This window comes from Lucilia sericata, unplaced genomic scaffold (assembly GCF_015586225.1).
Source record: "Lucilia sericata isolate MDLA Ls3-8-SP2 unplaced genomic scaffold, ASM1558622v1 Contig000191F_arrow, whole genome shotgun sequence".
In the NCBI taxonomy this organism is placed as follows: Eukaryota; Metazoa; Arthropoda; class Insecta; order Diptera; family Calliphoridae; genus Lucilia; species Lucilia sericata.
In genome coordinates this window covers 36,478-52,315 of record NW_023994219.1, presented here as the reverse complement: position 1 = coordinate 52,315, position 15,838 = coordinate 36,478, and the positions used below count along the sequence as shown (strand labels likewise).

The 15,838-nt window shown below is 31.2% G+C and overlaps 1 protein-coding gene across 20 annotated transcripts in view; it reads right to left on the bottom strand.

The window, feature by feature from the left end:
- Positions 1-15,838, bottom strand: part of LOC119601799 (Down syndrome cell adhesion molecule-like protein Dscam2) — a 104,841-nt gene that overhangs the window by 54,916 nt on the left and 34,087 nt on the right. For 4 of the 20 annotated variants that reach the window (XM_037952968.1, XM_037952956.1, XM_037952962.1 and 1 more), the window contains exon 4: positions 10,433-10,732. The exons of 13 other annotated variants lie outside the window; for them this stretch is intronic. In XM_037952968.1, the coding sequence (XP_037808896.1) occupies positions 10,433-10,732 (300 nt within the window). Of the gene's footprint in view, positions 1-7,908; positions 8,197-10,432; positions 10,733-14,992; positions 15,284-15,838 lie in introns of all 20 variants that reach the window. 3 more of the 20 variants (XM_037952970.1, XM_037952961.1, XM_037952963.1) reach the window with 2 other exon arrangements.

Below are 15,838 nucleotides of genomic sequence, written 5' to 3'. Positions count from 1 at the left end.
GAACTTGGGGAGGGTTAAAAATAAAAATTTTGTTAAAAATATAATAAAAATTTTAGTTTTTTAGAGTATGATTAAAAAAACTACCATTAACTACTAATTCCGCAGTATAATTAACAGCAGCCGCATGATTTTTGGCCTTACAGGTATAAAACCCAGCATGATGGGCCTTGACACTGTCTATGGTTAAAATACTAGTACGTTTACCACCTTTAATAACAGTTATACCGGAATACGAACTAATGCCATAATCATTAAACAACCATTCGATATCTATAGGCTGGTCACCCAACGATATAATACAGGTTACCGAAACAGTTTCCTCAAAATTGGCCGGTTCTTCGCCAAAATCAAAAGGGGAGATTTTGGGGGGAACTTTTATTTTTTAAATAAAAAATAAAAAGTTTTTTTTTAAAGAAAAATTTTAATAAAATAATTAAGTTTTTGTAAAAGTTAAAAGAAATACCATTAACAATTAATTCAGCGGTATAGTTAACCGAGGCAGCATGATTTTTAGCCTTACAGGTATAATTGCCCGCATGATGGGCCTTAACATTATCGATGGTCAATAAACTGGTGCGTTTGCCACCCTTCATGACCGTTATACCCGAATACGAACTAATGCCATAATCATTAAACAACCACTCGATATCTATAGGCTGATCACCCAAAGATATAATACATGTTACCGAAACAGTTTCCTCAAAATTGGCCGGTTCATCGCCAAAAACAAAAGGGGAGATTTTGGGAGGGACTTTTTTTTGAACAAAAAGTATACAAATAAAATATATTTTATAATAAAACTCAAAATTGATAATAAAATTTTTATATTTATAACAAAATCTTATAACAACTACCATTCACAATCAATTCCGCTGTATAATTAACAGCAGCAGCATGATTCTTGGCCTTGCAGGTGTAAAAGCCTGCATGCCTTCCCTGTACACTGTCTATGGTCAACATGCTGCTACGTTTGCCACCCTTAACCACCGAAATACCCGAATAAGAACTAATGCCATAATCATTAAACAACCATTCTATATCTATGGGTTGATCACCCGATGAAATAATGCAGCTTATAGAAACCGTTTCCTCAAAATTGGCTGGCTCTTCTCCAAAATCGAAGGGGGTAATTTTGGGAGGAACTTTAAAGTAAAAATTTAAAAAAAATCATAATAAAAGTTAAAGAAACTTAAAAAAAATTCTTAATTATTTCTTAATTTATTCTTAAAAATACCATTAACTATTAACTCGGTGGTATAATTATTGGCCGCAGCATGATTTTTGGCCTTACAAGTATATTTGCCCGCATGATGGGCCTTGACATTGTCTATAGTCAACATGCTAGTACGTTTACCTCCCTTCATAACTTGAATACCCGAATATGAGCTAATACCATAATCATTAAACAACCATTCTATATCTATAGGCAAATCACCCGAGGATATAAGACATGTTATTGATACCGAATCTTCCACATTGGCTGGTTCTTCGCCAAAATCGAAGGGAGTTATTTTGGGAGGAACTTATAATAGTTAAGAAAAAAAAAGAAAAACAATTAAAAATTAAATAATCTACAACAATTAATATAAAACTTATTTAATTATTTCAATAATCTTAAGCACCATTAACTATTAATTCCGCTGAATACTCTTCAAAACCTGCACGATTTTTAGCTTTGCAAGTATAATTGCCCGCATGGCCGGCATGTACGGAATCTATGGTTAATAAACTGGTACGTTTGCCTCCTCTCATAACAGAGACACCAGCGAATATATTCACCGGTTCATTATTAAACAACCATTCTATATCGATGGGCATATCACCGGAGGAGATTAAACAATTTACCGATACTGAATCCTCAAAGTTGGCGGGTATGTCACCAAAATCAAAGGCCACAATTTTGGGAGGAGCTAGGGAATTTTATTCAACAAACATAAAATAGATAAATTAAGCAATTCAGCTAAGGAACTTCTAAATTTTCTTTAATTCAGCAAACTTTTTCCATGAGAAACATCACATAATATAAAGAAGATTTATTCATAATGTAAAGAGTAGAGTTTTTATTACTTTAACACTAATTCAGCTATGAAAATAATACGTTTTCCCTAATTCAGCAAACTTTTTGCAATGAGAACTTAGCTGAATAAAAAAATTCTACTCTTAATATAAAAAACTTAAATTCAGCTAAGAAAATGTTACGTTTTCTCTAATTCAGCAAACTTTTTGCAGTGAAAACTTAGCTGAATATAAAAATTCTATTTATAACATATAAAGCAAAGAGTTTTCTATAAATTAACATTAATTCAGCTAAGAAAATATTACGTTTTCTCTAATTCAGCTAACTTTTTACAATAAAAACTTAGCTGAATAAAAAAATTCTACTCATAACATATAAAGCAAAGAGATTTCTATACTTTAACACTAATTCAGCTATGAAAATATTACGTTTTCGTTAATTCAGCAAACTTTTTGCAATAAAAACTTAGCTGAATATAAAAATTCTACTCATAACATATAAAGGAAAGAGTTTTCTATACTTTAAAACTAATTCAGCTAGAAAGATTTTACGTTTTCTCTAATTCAGCAAACTTTTTGCAATGAAATCTTAGCTGAATATAAAAATTATACTCATAACATATAAAGCAAAGAATTTTCTATACTTTAACACTAATTCAGCTGAGAAAATTTTACGTTTTCTCTAATTCAGCAAACTTTTTTCAATAAAAACTTAGCTGAATATACAAATTTTAATAATAATATATAAAGCAAAGATTTGTCTATACTTTAACACTAATTCAGCTAAGAAAATGTTACGTTTTCTCTAATTCAGCAAACTTTTTGCAATAAAAATTCAGCAGAATATAAAAATTCTACTTATAACATGTAAAGCAAAGATTTTTCTATACTTTAACACTAATTCAGCTAGATAAATTTTACTTTTTCTATAATTCAGCTAAATTTTTTCAATAAAGACTTAGCTGAATATAAAAATTCTACTCATAACATATAAAGAAAAGTGTTTTCTATACATTAACACTAATTCAGCTATATAAATTTTACTTTTTCTCTAATTCAGCTAAATTTTTGCAATGAAAACTTAGCTGAATATAAAAATTCTACTCATAACATATAAAGCAAAGAGTTTTCTATACTTTAACACTAATTCAGCTAGATAAATTTTACTTTTTCTCTAATTAAGCAAACTTTTTGCAATAAAAACTTAGCTGAATATAAAAATTCTACTCATAATAAAAAAAGTGTTTTTTGTTACTTTAGCACTAATTCAGTTAATAAAAATTAACATTCTACCTAATTCAGCTAACCTTTTGCAAAGAAAACTAAGCTGAATATAAAATTTCTACTCATAATATAAAAAACAAAGTGTTTTTGTTGCCTTAACACTAATTCAGCTAGAAAAATTATACGTTTTCCCTAATTCAGCCAAAGTATATTAGTGAAAATTCCAGCTGAATATAAAAATTTTACTCATAATACAACAGACAAACAGTTTTTGTTGTGACAAATTCAGCTAAGAAAATGTTGAAGTTTCCTTAATTCAGCAAACTTCTTTCAATGAAAACTTCAGGTTTAAAACAATTAATTCATTTATTGGTTTACTAAAGAGTTATTTAGGTTTCAAAGACACACAACTTTCTTTAAACTTATTCAGCACGACTTTTAAAGCACCAATATAAAGTTTTTTTAAAGATTTTGTTTGGAAAGGCTGGGAGAAAAACTAAAAACAAATCAAAATTACAACTCAAATAAAAATATCTAAAATTTAACTCAAAAAACTATATAGTATTCTTTTAATCTCTACCATTAACAATTAATTCCGCAGTATATTCAGCGGCATCAGCATCATTACGAGCCTTGCAGGTATAATTGCCCGCATGACCACCATGTACCGAATCTATAGTCAGAATACTGGCCTTTTTGCCACCCTTAACTATAGACACACCATTATAAGCATTAATGGCTTGACCATTAAATAACCAATAAATATCCATGGGTAAATCACCCAAATAGATTAAACAATTTACGGAAACTGATTCCTCAAAGTTAACCGCATGATCACCAAAATCAAAAGGAGCTATTTTAGGAGGGACTGGAAATTTTGAAATAAAAATAAGAAAAGTTTTTAAATAAAAAAAAACTAAAAACATTTACGTGATATTATGAAAAAGTTTTTAAATTAACCATTAACTATCAATTCAGCGGTATGATTAACCGATGTAGCCTTATTCGAGGCCACACAAGTATAATTGCCAGCATGATGTGCTCTTACAGTATCAATGGATAGCACACTGATTTTTTTACCCAACTTAACCATTGAGACATCATAAACCTCATCTGATATTTGACGACCATTAAATAACCAAGTAAAGTTAACAGGAAAATCACCCGATGTCACCAAACATTGAACACTAGCCGATTCACCGAAATTAGCTGGCTCTTCGCCAAAATCAAAATAAGCTATTTTGGGAGGTACTGTCATGTTTAAGGAATTTAGCGGGGGTTTTAAAACAAAAATCAGGGGGGGAAAAGAAACAAAAAGAAAAATATTTTTTAAATTATTATTTAAAAACAAAAACACACCATTAACTTTTAATTCAGCTGTGTAATTAACACGTCCAGCTTTATTTTCCGCCACACAGGAATAATTTCCCATATGTTTGGCGGCCACCGATTCTATGGTCAGTTCTAATATACGTTTACCACGTTTGGTGGTATAGATCTCTAGATAATCCTCAAAAGGTTGATTGTTTAACATCCAGGTTATATTTACGGGCATATCGCCTCCCGATATAATGCAACCGACATTGACGAATTCGCCGTAACTCATGGGCTCATCACCAAAAGTAAATTGATTCATTTTGGGGGGCACTAATGGGAATAATTTTTAATTTATTTTAAAGTTTTTCAAAAGTTATTGACTTTAAAACCAATTCAGCTCGCGAAATATAAAATTTTCATTAATTCAGCAAACAAAATCTTTGCTGAATACCACACAAAATAATTTAATATAAATAACAAACAGTTTTTTCTTGTTTAAACACAAATTCAGCTAGTAAAATATAGATATTTCCCTAATTCAGCACAAAAATTTTATGTTAAGTAGTTAAATCTAAACACATTCAATCAAAAATCGTTGCTGAATAGGGTTTTTGTAGCTTTAACACCAATTCAGCTAAGCAAATTCTATATTTTCCTTAATTCAGCAAACTTTTTTCACTGAAAATCTTAGCTGAATATGAAAAATCTACTCGTAATATAAAAATCAAATAGTTTTTATTACTTCAACACTAATTCAGCTAAGAAATTTTTACATTTTCCCTAATTCAGCTAACTTTTTTTTATTAAAAAATTAGCTGAATATGAAAATTCTACTCATAATATAGTTAACAAAGAGTTTTGCTTACTTTAACATAAATTCAGCAATGAAATTCTTATGTTTTCCTTAATTCAGCAAACTTTTTTCAATCAAAAACTTTGCTGAATATAAAAATTTACTCATAATATAAAGAAGCAAAGGGTTTTTGTCAATTTTAAACAAATTCAGCTAAGAAATTGTAACATTTTCCTTAATTCAGCTAACGTTTTCCATGAAAATGTTAGCTGAATATGAAAAATCTGCTTATAATAAAATAATCAAAGGGTTTTTGTTAATTGAACACAAATTCAGCTAAGAAATTTTAACGTTTTCACTAATTCAGCAAACTTATTTCAATGAAAATCTTACCTAAATATGAAAAATCCACTCATAATATAAATAACAAAGATTTTTGTTACTTTAAGACAAATTCAGCTAGGAAATTTGGCCTATATTATCAATTCAGCCCAATAAATAATATAAAGTAGATAAATTAAGTGCATTTTAACAATTAAGCAAACTTATTTCAATCAAAATTCCTCTTTAAACAATTGCAAATACTAGTTCCATTGTTAGGGACATTTTTCAAAATCAAAAATTTTAAAAAATAAAAAAAAAATTATAAAAATTAAACCAAAATATTTACTACAACTTTTTTCTTTTATAAAGTACACCACACACACACCATTAACTTTTAAATCCGCCGTATAATTAACACGTCCAGCTCTATTTTCCGCTATACAGGAATAATTTCCCGCATGTTTGGCAGCCACCGATTCTATCGTCAATTCATTAATACGTTTACCTCGCTTTGTCGTATAGATTTCTAAATAATCCTCAAAAGGTTTACCATTCAAAATCCAGGTGATGTTAACAGGTAAATCACCACCCGATATAATGCATTGGACATTTATGAATTCGCCATAACTCATAGGTTCATCATTGCCGAAAGAGAAATAGTTAATTTTGGGTGGAACTAAAGGCAAAGCAAGGGAAATGTAGTTAAAGTAGAGCAATTATAGAGGCTTTAATGATTTAACACCAATTCAGCTAAGAAATTGTGACATATTTTTCAATTCAGCAAACTTTTTTCAATGAAAATCGTAGCTGAATATAAAATATCTACTCATAACATTAATAGCAAAAAATGTTTGTTAATTTAACAATAATTCAGCTAAGAAAATGTTATATTTTCCTTAATTCAGCAAACTTCTTTCAATGAAAATCTTAGCTGAATATGAAAAATTTACTCATAATATAAAAAGCAACGGGTTTTTGTTAATTTAACACAAATTCAGCTAAGAAAATATTACTTATTCCTCAATTCAGCAAACTTTTTTATAAAAACTTAGCTGAATATGAAAAATCTACTTATAATTTTAAAACCGAAGGTGTTTTGTTACTTTAACACCAATTCAGCTGGGAAAATTTTCCTTTTTAGCTAATTCAGCAAACTTTTTTTTAATAAAATCTTAACTGAATATGAAAAATCTTCTCATAATATAAATGAAAAAGAGTTTTTGTTACTTTTATACAAATTCAGCTAAGAAAATCTTAAATTTTTATTAATTCAGCAAACTTATTTTAATGAAAATCGTAGCTGAATATGGAAAATTTATACTTATTATGAAAGGCACCAGGTTTATGTTAATTTAACACAAATTCAGCTAAGAAATTGTTACTTATTTCGCAATTCAGCAAACTTTTTTTTAGGAAAAACTTAGCTGAATATGAAAAATCTACTCATAATATTAAAAACGAAGGTTTTTTGTTACTTTAACATCAATTCAGCTGGGAAAATCTTACGTTTTCATTAATTCAGCTAACTTTTTCTAATAAAATCTTAGCTGAATATGAAAAAAACTTCTCAAAATACAAAAACCAAACAGTTTTGTCACTTTAGCACCAATTCAGCTGGCAAAATGGTTTTAATCAACCTTACACACATACATATGCATACGTAAAACAAAACTTCAGCACCCAGTCTCCAGATTCTTATAATCGTTCCAAATTATTTTTATTTGATCAGTGTTGTCTCAAGGAACTGGGAATGTTATTCAAATTATAAAAAAATAAACCAAACCACTACTTTATAACTTAAAACTCCTGCAAATCAAACCGTAACTAACCATTTACCACCAATTCAGCGGAATGTTCCGTTTTACCCGCTGCATTGTTGGCAATACATGTATAAATTCCAGCATGTTTAGCCTCTATAGCATCAATCATTAGACTATTGATACGTTTACCCCTTTTCTCAGTTAATATATCCAAATCGGGCATTAGAGGATGTCTATTTAAAGTCCACATAACAGAAACGGGCAGATCTCCACCCGATATGGTACAATGAACCGATACCGGTTCACCAAAATTTAAGGGTTCATCACCAAATGTAAAGGCAGTAATTTTGGGGGGAACTTTTTTTTTATTTACAAAGGGTTTAAGGGGAGGAGGGGAGATGGAAGCGGTTTAAGGTAAATGCAGAAAACAAAAAAGAAAATTTATAAATTAATATTTTTTAAACATAAACAAACCATTAACTATTAAACGCGCATAATGTTCAGTAAGCCCTGCCTTATTTTGTGCCCGACAAGAATAATTGCCCGCATGATGTGCCGCCACCGATTCTATAGTCAAAACATTAACTCGTTTGCCTATACGCGCCAGTGATATATCATGAAAACTATCTATGGCTTTGCCATTTAATAACCAGGTTACGTTAATGGGTAAATCACCTCCCAGTATTGTGCATTGTACCGAAGCTGGTTCGCCATAGTTTAAGGGTTCTTCACCAAAATCAAAAGGCGCTATTTTGGGAGCAACTTTAAGGGGAATAAATTTACGGGTTAAAAATATGTTTAAGGCCGATTTTTTAAATTTAGGAAATTTTTCAACGCCGAGAAAAGTTCTTCAGAATATAGATTTTACAAAGTTAAGGTCAAAGGTCATGTTTAAAGCTTTAGTACACGTCTTTTTGCTCATTATATCTTTAGTCTTGACTATAGAATAGTCTATAGTCTTGACTATAGAATAGTCTATAGTCTTGACTATAGAACAATCTATAGTTTTGACTATAGAATAGTCTATAGACTTGACTATAGAATAGTCTATAGTCTTGACTATAGTATCGTCTATAGTCTTGACTATAGTATCGTTATAGTCTTGACTATATTATCGTGTATAGTCTTGACTATAGTATCGTCTATAGTCATGACTATTGTATCGTCTATAGTCTTGACTATAGTATCGTCTATAGTCTTAACTATAGTACCGTCTATAGTCTTGACTATAGTATCGTCTATAGTCTTGACTATAGTATCGTCTATAGTCTTGACTATAGTATCGTCTATAGTCTTGACTATAGTATCGTCTATAGTCTTGACTATAGTATCGTCTATAGTCTTGACTATAGTATCGTCTATAGTCTTGACTATAGTATCGTCTATAGTCTTGACTATAGTATCGTCTATAGTCTTGACTATAGTATCGTCTATAGTCTTGACTATAGTATAGTCTATAGTCTTGACTATAGTATTGTCTGTAGTCTTGACTATAGTATCGTCTATAGTCTTGACTATAGTATCGTCTATAGTCTTGACTATAGTATCGTCTATAGTCTTGACTATAGTATCGTCTATAGTCTTGACTATAGTATCGTCTATAGTCTTGACTATAGTATCGTCTATAGTCTTGACTATAGAATAGTCTATAGTCTTTACTGTAGAATAGTCTATATTCTTGACTATAGAACAGTCTATATTCTTGACTATAGAGTGCTCTATAATCTTGACTATAGACTGCTCTATAATCTTGACTATAGAGTGGTCTATAGTCTTGACTATAGAGTGGTCTATAGTCTTGACTATAGCGTGGTCTATAGTTTTGACTTTAGAGTGGTCTATAGTCTTGACTATAGAGTGGCCTATTATAGTCTTGACTAAAGAATAGTTTATAGTCTTGACTATAGAAAAGTCTGTAGTCTTGACTATAGAATAGTCTATAGTCTTGACTATAGTATCGTCTATAGTCTTGACCATAAAATAGTTTATAGGGAGTTTATATAGACTACCTTATAGTCTTGACTATAGAGTAGTCTATAGTCTCAGGTATAGAATAGTCTATCGAATAGTCTATAGTATTGACTGTAAAATAGTCTATAGTCTTGACTATAGAATAGTCTATATTCTTGACTATGGAGTGCTCTATAATCTTGACTATAGAGTGGTCTGTAGTCTTGACTATATAGTGGTTTATAGTCTTGACTATAGAGTGGTCTATAGTCTTGACTATAGAGTGGTCTATAGAGTAGTCTATTGTCTCGGGTATAGAATCATATATAGTCCCAAATATAATGTCGATAATAGAATGATATATGGTTTTGACTACGAAATAGTCTAGGGGATCAACTTTAAACCTTAAAATATTAATTAGACGCCAATTGGAGAGTGTATATGTTTATGTACAGGTTGGACCAGGTGAAAATTAAACCAAAAAAAACTTAATAAAATCAATTCAAAATTCCTCTAAAACTTTCTTCACACCATTCACGATTAAAGCCGCTGTATAGGCCGCATTGCCGGCTTCATTTTTCGCTAAACACGTATAGTTACCAGCATGATTCCCTGTAACACTTTCAATACCCAAAGCATGAGTATGACGAGTAAATTTCGATGTTTGTATCTCTAAATGAGCGGGTATATGATAATCATTAAATAACCATTCAACACTTATAGGCCAATCACCACCCGATATGGTACATTGCAACGAAGCAGGTTCACCAAAATTCAAAGGTTCTTCACCAAATTGAAATGGTGTTATGCGTGGAGGTACTGAGAATTAGATTTTGTTAAAGTTAAAGAGATTAGTTGTTATTTTTTAGACATTAACATAGAGAGAGAGAGAAAGGAAGAGGTTAAATATGTTAAATATATGAGCGAAAGCTAAAACACTTAGATAGAAGGAGAGAGTTAAACACCTTTGGTTAAATAGTTGTGGTTATAACATGTATATGTTAGTTTAGAATTCTCATTTAGTTTATTTTGATCAACTAATATATACCATTAACTGTTAAATTTGTACTGTAGGAGGTAAAACCAGCACTATTACTGGCTGTACATGTATAAGTTCCGGTATGAGCAGGAGTAGCATTTGGTATGGATAATATACTCGATTTGGCACTAATACGATTAGTGCGCATGACAGGTTGTTGAGCCCCAAAACGTAAATCATCTGAATTACGTTCAAAACTCCAATGTATCTTAATGGGACGATCACCCTTTTGAATTTGACATAACAGATCAACAGAATCCCCGGTATTTACAACGTCATCATAGTAGAAAGGTAAAATTTGTGGTAGAACTAAAGTAGGTTTCAAAAAAACTCTTTATATTATAATAAATCAGCAGGAACATAAAATTATATAGTTAGATTTCTATTAAACAAAAATCGGAGTTCTTCAGGTTATATATTAAATTTCTAAACCGATTTGTACATAATATAGCATAGCCTATAGTATCTACTTAAGATTTGTCTATAGCATTTATTAGAGAATAGTCTAAAGTCTCGACTTGGGAATAGTCTAGTAATTTTTAGACCGATTAGTTCAAAGTGTTGGTGTGTAGGATTAAAAATTAAAATTATTAACAAATCATAATAAAATCTATAATAAAACTATTATATCTTATAACATTAATCACCATTTATAAACAATTCCGAGGTATATGAACTCTGACCCGCTTTATTATTGGCCATACAAGTATAATTGCCAACATTGGCCGCTTTAACCGATTCTATAGTCAATAAACTAATACGATCACCAATTTTACTTGTTAAAACCCCAAGATGGGAAAATAACGGTAAATCATTATGCAGCCAACGGATTTTTAAAGGTAAATCCCCTTTAGCAACATGACAAGTCAATTGAACGCTATCACCTTCATTGGCCTCGTTGTCAAAACTAAAGGGGTGAATAGAGGGCAGGACTTTTTAGGAAGGAAAAAAACAAAGATATAAAGAAAACATCAAAATTAAAAGAAATTTCTATATAAAAATTTAAAAAAAAATATATTTTAAAAACACTTTATAACCATTAACTTTAAGCTCAGCCTGATAAGAGCTTTCACCCGCTATATTTTTCGCACGACATGTATACATGCCCCTATGTTCCGCTGTTATATAGTCAATATTTAAAGTACTGGATTTCGTAGACATACGACCGATTATGATCTCAGCATCACCACTACTTAAGGTTTGATTATTCAAAGACCATTCAATTACTATGGGTAGATCTCCCTTTGACACTGAACATTGTATGCCCACCGAATCACCAGAATTGGAGGCTTCATCACCAAACGAAAAGGGTTTAATTTGGGGAGGTACTAAAAAACGCGGGTTCAATAACAAATTCAAATTATGTTAATATTCAGCTCATTATTTGAACAACTCAGCTAAGTATTACAATAATCAATTAATTTCGAAATTAAGCGAAATATTTCACCAAAATTTTAACAAAAATGTCTTAATCCTTCCGACTCATGTGTAATTTTCTTTTATAAGAAATAATTTCTATAGGGATTAGTGTGTGGGATCAAAAATTATAATTTAAAACCAAAAAAAAAACTAAAAATCCAAAACATTTAAATTTAATTCAAAATTGCCCCCATTCCCCCATCTACCATTAACACTTAATTCCGCCATTTGTTCAGCACTGCCCGCCGCATTTGTAGCAATACATTTGAATACACCGCGATGTTGTCCATTTATAGAATCAATACTTAAAGAACTTAATTTTGGAGACATTTTTATAATCCTTATGCCAGCATTTTCATTCGTTATAGGTTGACCATTCAAAGTCCAATGTAATTTTAAAGGTACATCACCCTTAAAGACCATACATTGTACCGCAGTACTATCACCATAATTGGAGGGTTCATCGCCGAATGCAAAAGGCATAACTTGGGGAGGTACTGGAGAAAATTTAGAGGAAAATTTTTAACTATTTTATAATAGTCTATTGTCTGGACGTTATAATAGTCTTGGCTATAGAATGGTCTATAGTCTGGACTATAGAATGGTCTATAGTCTGGACTATAGAATGGTCTATAGTCTGGACTATAGAATATTCTATAGTCTGGACTATACAATAATCCATAGCCTGGACTATAGAATAGTCTATAGTCTGGACTATAGAATAGTCTATAGTCTGGACTATAGAATAGTCTATAGTCTGGACTATAGAATAGTCTATAGTCTTGACTATAGAATAGTCTATAGTCTGGACTATAGAATAGTCTATAGTCTGGACTATAGAATAGTCTATAGTCTGGACTATAGAATAGTCTATAGTCTGGACTATAGAATAGTCTATAGTCTGGACTATAGAATAGTCTATAGTCTGGACTATAGAATAGTCTATAGTCTGGACTACAGAATAGTCTATAGTCTGGACAATAGAATAGTCTATAGTCTGGACTATAGAATATTCCATAGCCTGGACGATAGAATATTCCATAACCTGGACTATAGAATAGTCTATAGTCTGGACTATAGAATAGTCTATAGTCTGGACTATAGAATAGTCTATAGTCTGGACTATAGAATAGTCTATAGTCTGGACTATAGAATAGTCTATAGTCTGGACTATAGAATAGTCTATAGTCTGGACTATAGAATAGTCTATAGTCTGGACTATAGAATAGTCTATAGTCTGGACTATAGAATAGTCTATAGTCTGGACTATAGAATAGTCTATAGTCTGGACTATAGAATAGTCTATAGTCTGGACTATAGAATAGTCTATAGTCTGGACTATAGAATAGTCTATAGTCTGGACTATAGAATAGTCTATAGTCTGGACTATACTATAGAATAGTCTATAGTCTGGACTATAGAATAGTCTATAGTCTGGACTATAGAATAGTCTATAGTCTGGACTATAGAATAGTCTATAGTCTGGACTATAGAATAGTCTATAGTCTCGACTATAGAATAGTCTATAGTCTCGACTATAGAATAGTCTATAGTCTCGACTATAGAATAGTCTATAGTCTCGACTATAGAATAGTCTATAGTCTCGACTATAGAATAGTCTATAGTCTCGACTATAGAATAGTCTATATATAGCCTGGACTATAGAATAACCTATAGTCTGAACTATAGAATAACCCATAAGTTGGACTATAGAATAGTCTATAGTCTGGAGTATAGAATAGTCTATAGTCTGGACTATAAAGTAGTCTATAGTCTAGACTATAGAATAGCTTATAGTTTGGACTATAGAATAGTCTATAGTCTGGACTATAGAATAGCCTACAGTTTGGACTATAGAATAGTCTATAGTCTGGACTATAGAATAGTCTACAGTCTGTACTATAGAATAGTCTACAGTCTGTACTATAGAATAGTCTATAGTCTGGACTATAGAATAGTCTATAGTCTGGACTATAGAATAGTCTATAGTCTGGACTATAGAATAGTCTATAGTCTGGACTATAGAATAGTCTATAGTCTGGACTATAGAATAGTCTATAGTCTGGACTATAGAATAGTCTATAGTCTGGACTATAGAATAGTCTATAGTCTGGACTATAGAATAGTCTATAGTCTGGACTATAGAATAGTCTATAGTCTGGACTATAGAATAGTCTATAGTCTGGACTATAGAATAGTCTATAGTCTGGACTATAGAATAGTCTATAGTCTGGACTATAGAATAGTCTATAGTCTGGACTATAGAATAGTCTATAGTCTGGACTATAGAATAGTCTATAGTCTGGACTATAGAATAGTCTATAGTCTGGACTATAGAATAGTCTATAGTCTGGACTATAGAATAGTCTATAGTCTGGACTATAGAATAGTCTATAGTCTGGACTATAGAATAGTCTATAGTCTGGACTATAGAATAGTCTATAGTCTGGACTATAGAATAGTCTATAGTCTGGACTATAGAATAGTCTGTAGTCTGGACTATAGAATAGTCTGTAGTCTGGACTATAGAATAGTCTATATTCTGGACTATAGAATAGTCTATAGTCTGGACTATAGAATAGTCTGCAGTCTGGACTATGTAATAGTCTATAGTCTGGACTATAGAAGAGTCTATAGTCTGGACTATAGAAGAGTCTATAGTCTGGACTATAGAATAGTCTATAGTCTGGACTATAGAATAGTCTATAGTCTGGACTATAGACTAGTCTATAGTCTGGACTAGAGAATAGTCTATAGTCTGGATCTTTTTTCCTAAATCGATATAATAAATAGGTTTTGAGTACATATTACTTAATTCAGCTAAGCTGAATAGCATTGCTAAGAAAAACCAAAAATATTAAGCAATAAAATGTTAAGATTAGAATATATATATGCTATTCAGCTGATATATAACCATATTCACATACCCGAAAAGGTTTCCCAATAACTTTTGTATCCTTCAAAACAGCTCAACTTTACCCTAACCCACTTTCAAACACCAACACTTTTCAGCACATTTTTATATGAGAAAGCTATATTCAGCAAATTCAGCAAAATGTGCACAGAAATCATAATAATCTATAGAGTCAGCAAATGATAATTGAAAACAAGCAAAGTTGGTTAAGTTTAACAGTGTTTTTTTTTACCAACCATTAACCTGTAATTCAGCTGTATATTCACTGGAACCAGCCTTATTAGTAGCTATACATTTATAGGTACCACGATGAAAGGCGGTCAAGGAATCTATATTCAATGAACTGGTACGTTTATTTAAGCGTACAATGCTAAAATCATTTTCACCATTAACTATGGGAGCGGAATTCAAAGACCAATGTATTTCTAAAGGCAAATCGCCCTTAGGCACCACACAAGTGGCACTGGCTATATCACCCACATCGGCGGCATCCTCACCGAAACTAAAGGGTAAAACTTGGGGAGGCACTAAAAGGGGTTTAATGAAATGAAAATTTTAAAGAAAAAAATATTAAATTAAAAAGAAAATTTATATTTTAAATAGTTTTAAGAAAAGATAATGGTTAACCAACCATTAACTTCAAGCTCAGCTGAGTATTCAGCCGTGCCCGCTTTATTAGAGGCTATACATTTATATAAGCCGCGATGATGAGCCTCTAAAGAATCAATATTTAAAGAACTAGTACGAGCATTCATGCGTTGTAAGGAGAAACCATGTTCCCCTGTTATTACCGGGGCCGAGTTTAAAGTCCAACGTATTTCTAAAGGCAAATCGCCTTTGGAAACCATGCAAAAGGCTCCGGCCATTTCACCAGTATTTGCGATATCATCACCAAAGTTAAAAGCCTGAATTTGTGGAGGTACTTTAGGGATTTGAAAACCAAAAAATTTAAAAAATTATAAAATGTAAAAACTATTTTTTAAATTCTAATTTATATATATTTTTTTTTTATTATTAACCATTAACATCCAGTATTGTTATATATTCCGCATAACCCGCCGAATTATTGGCTATACATTTAT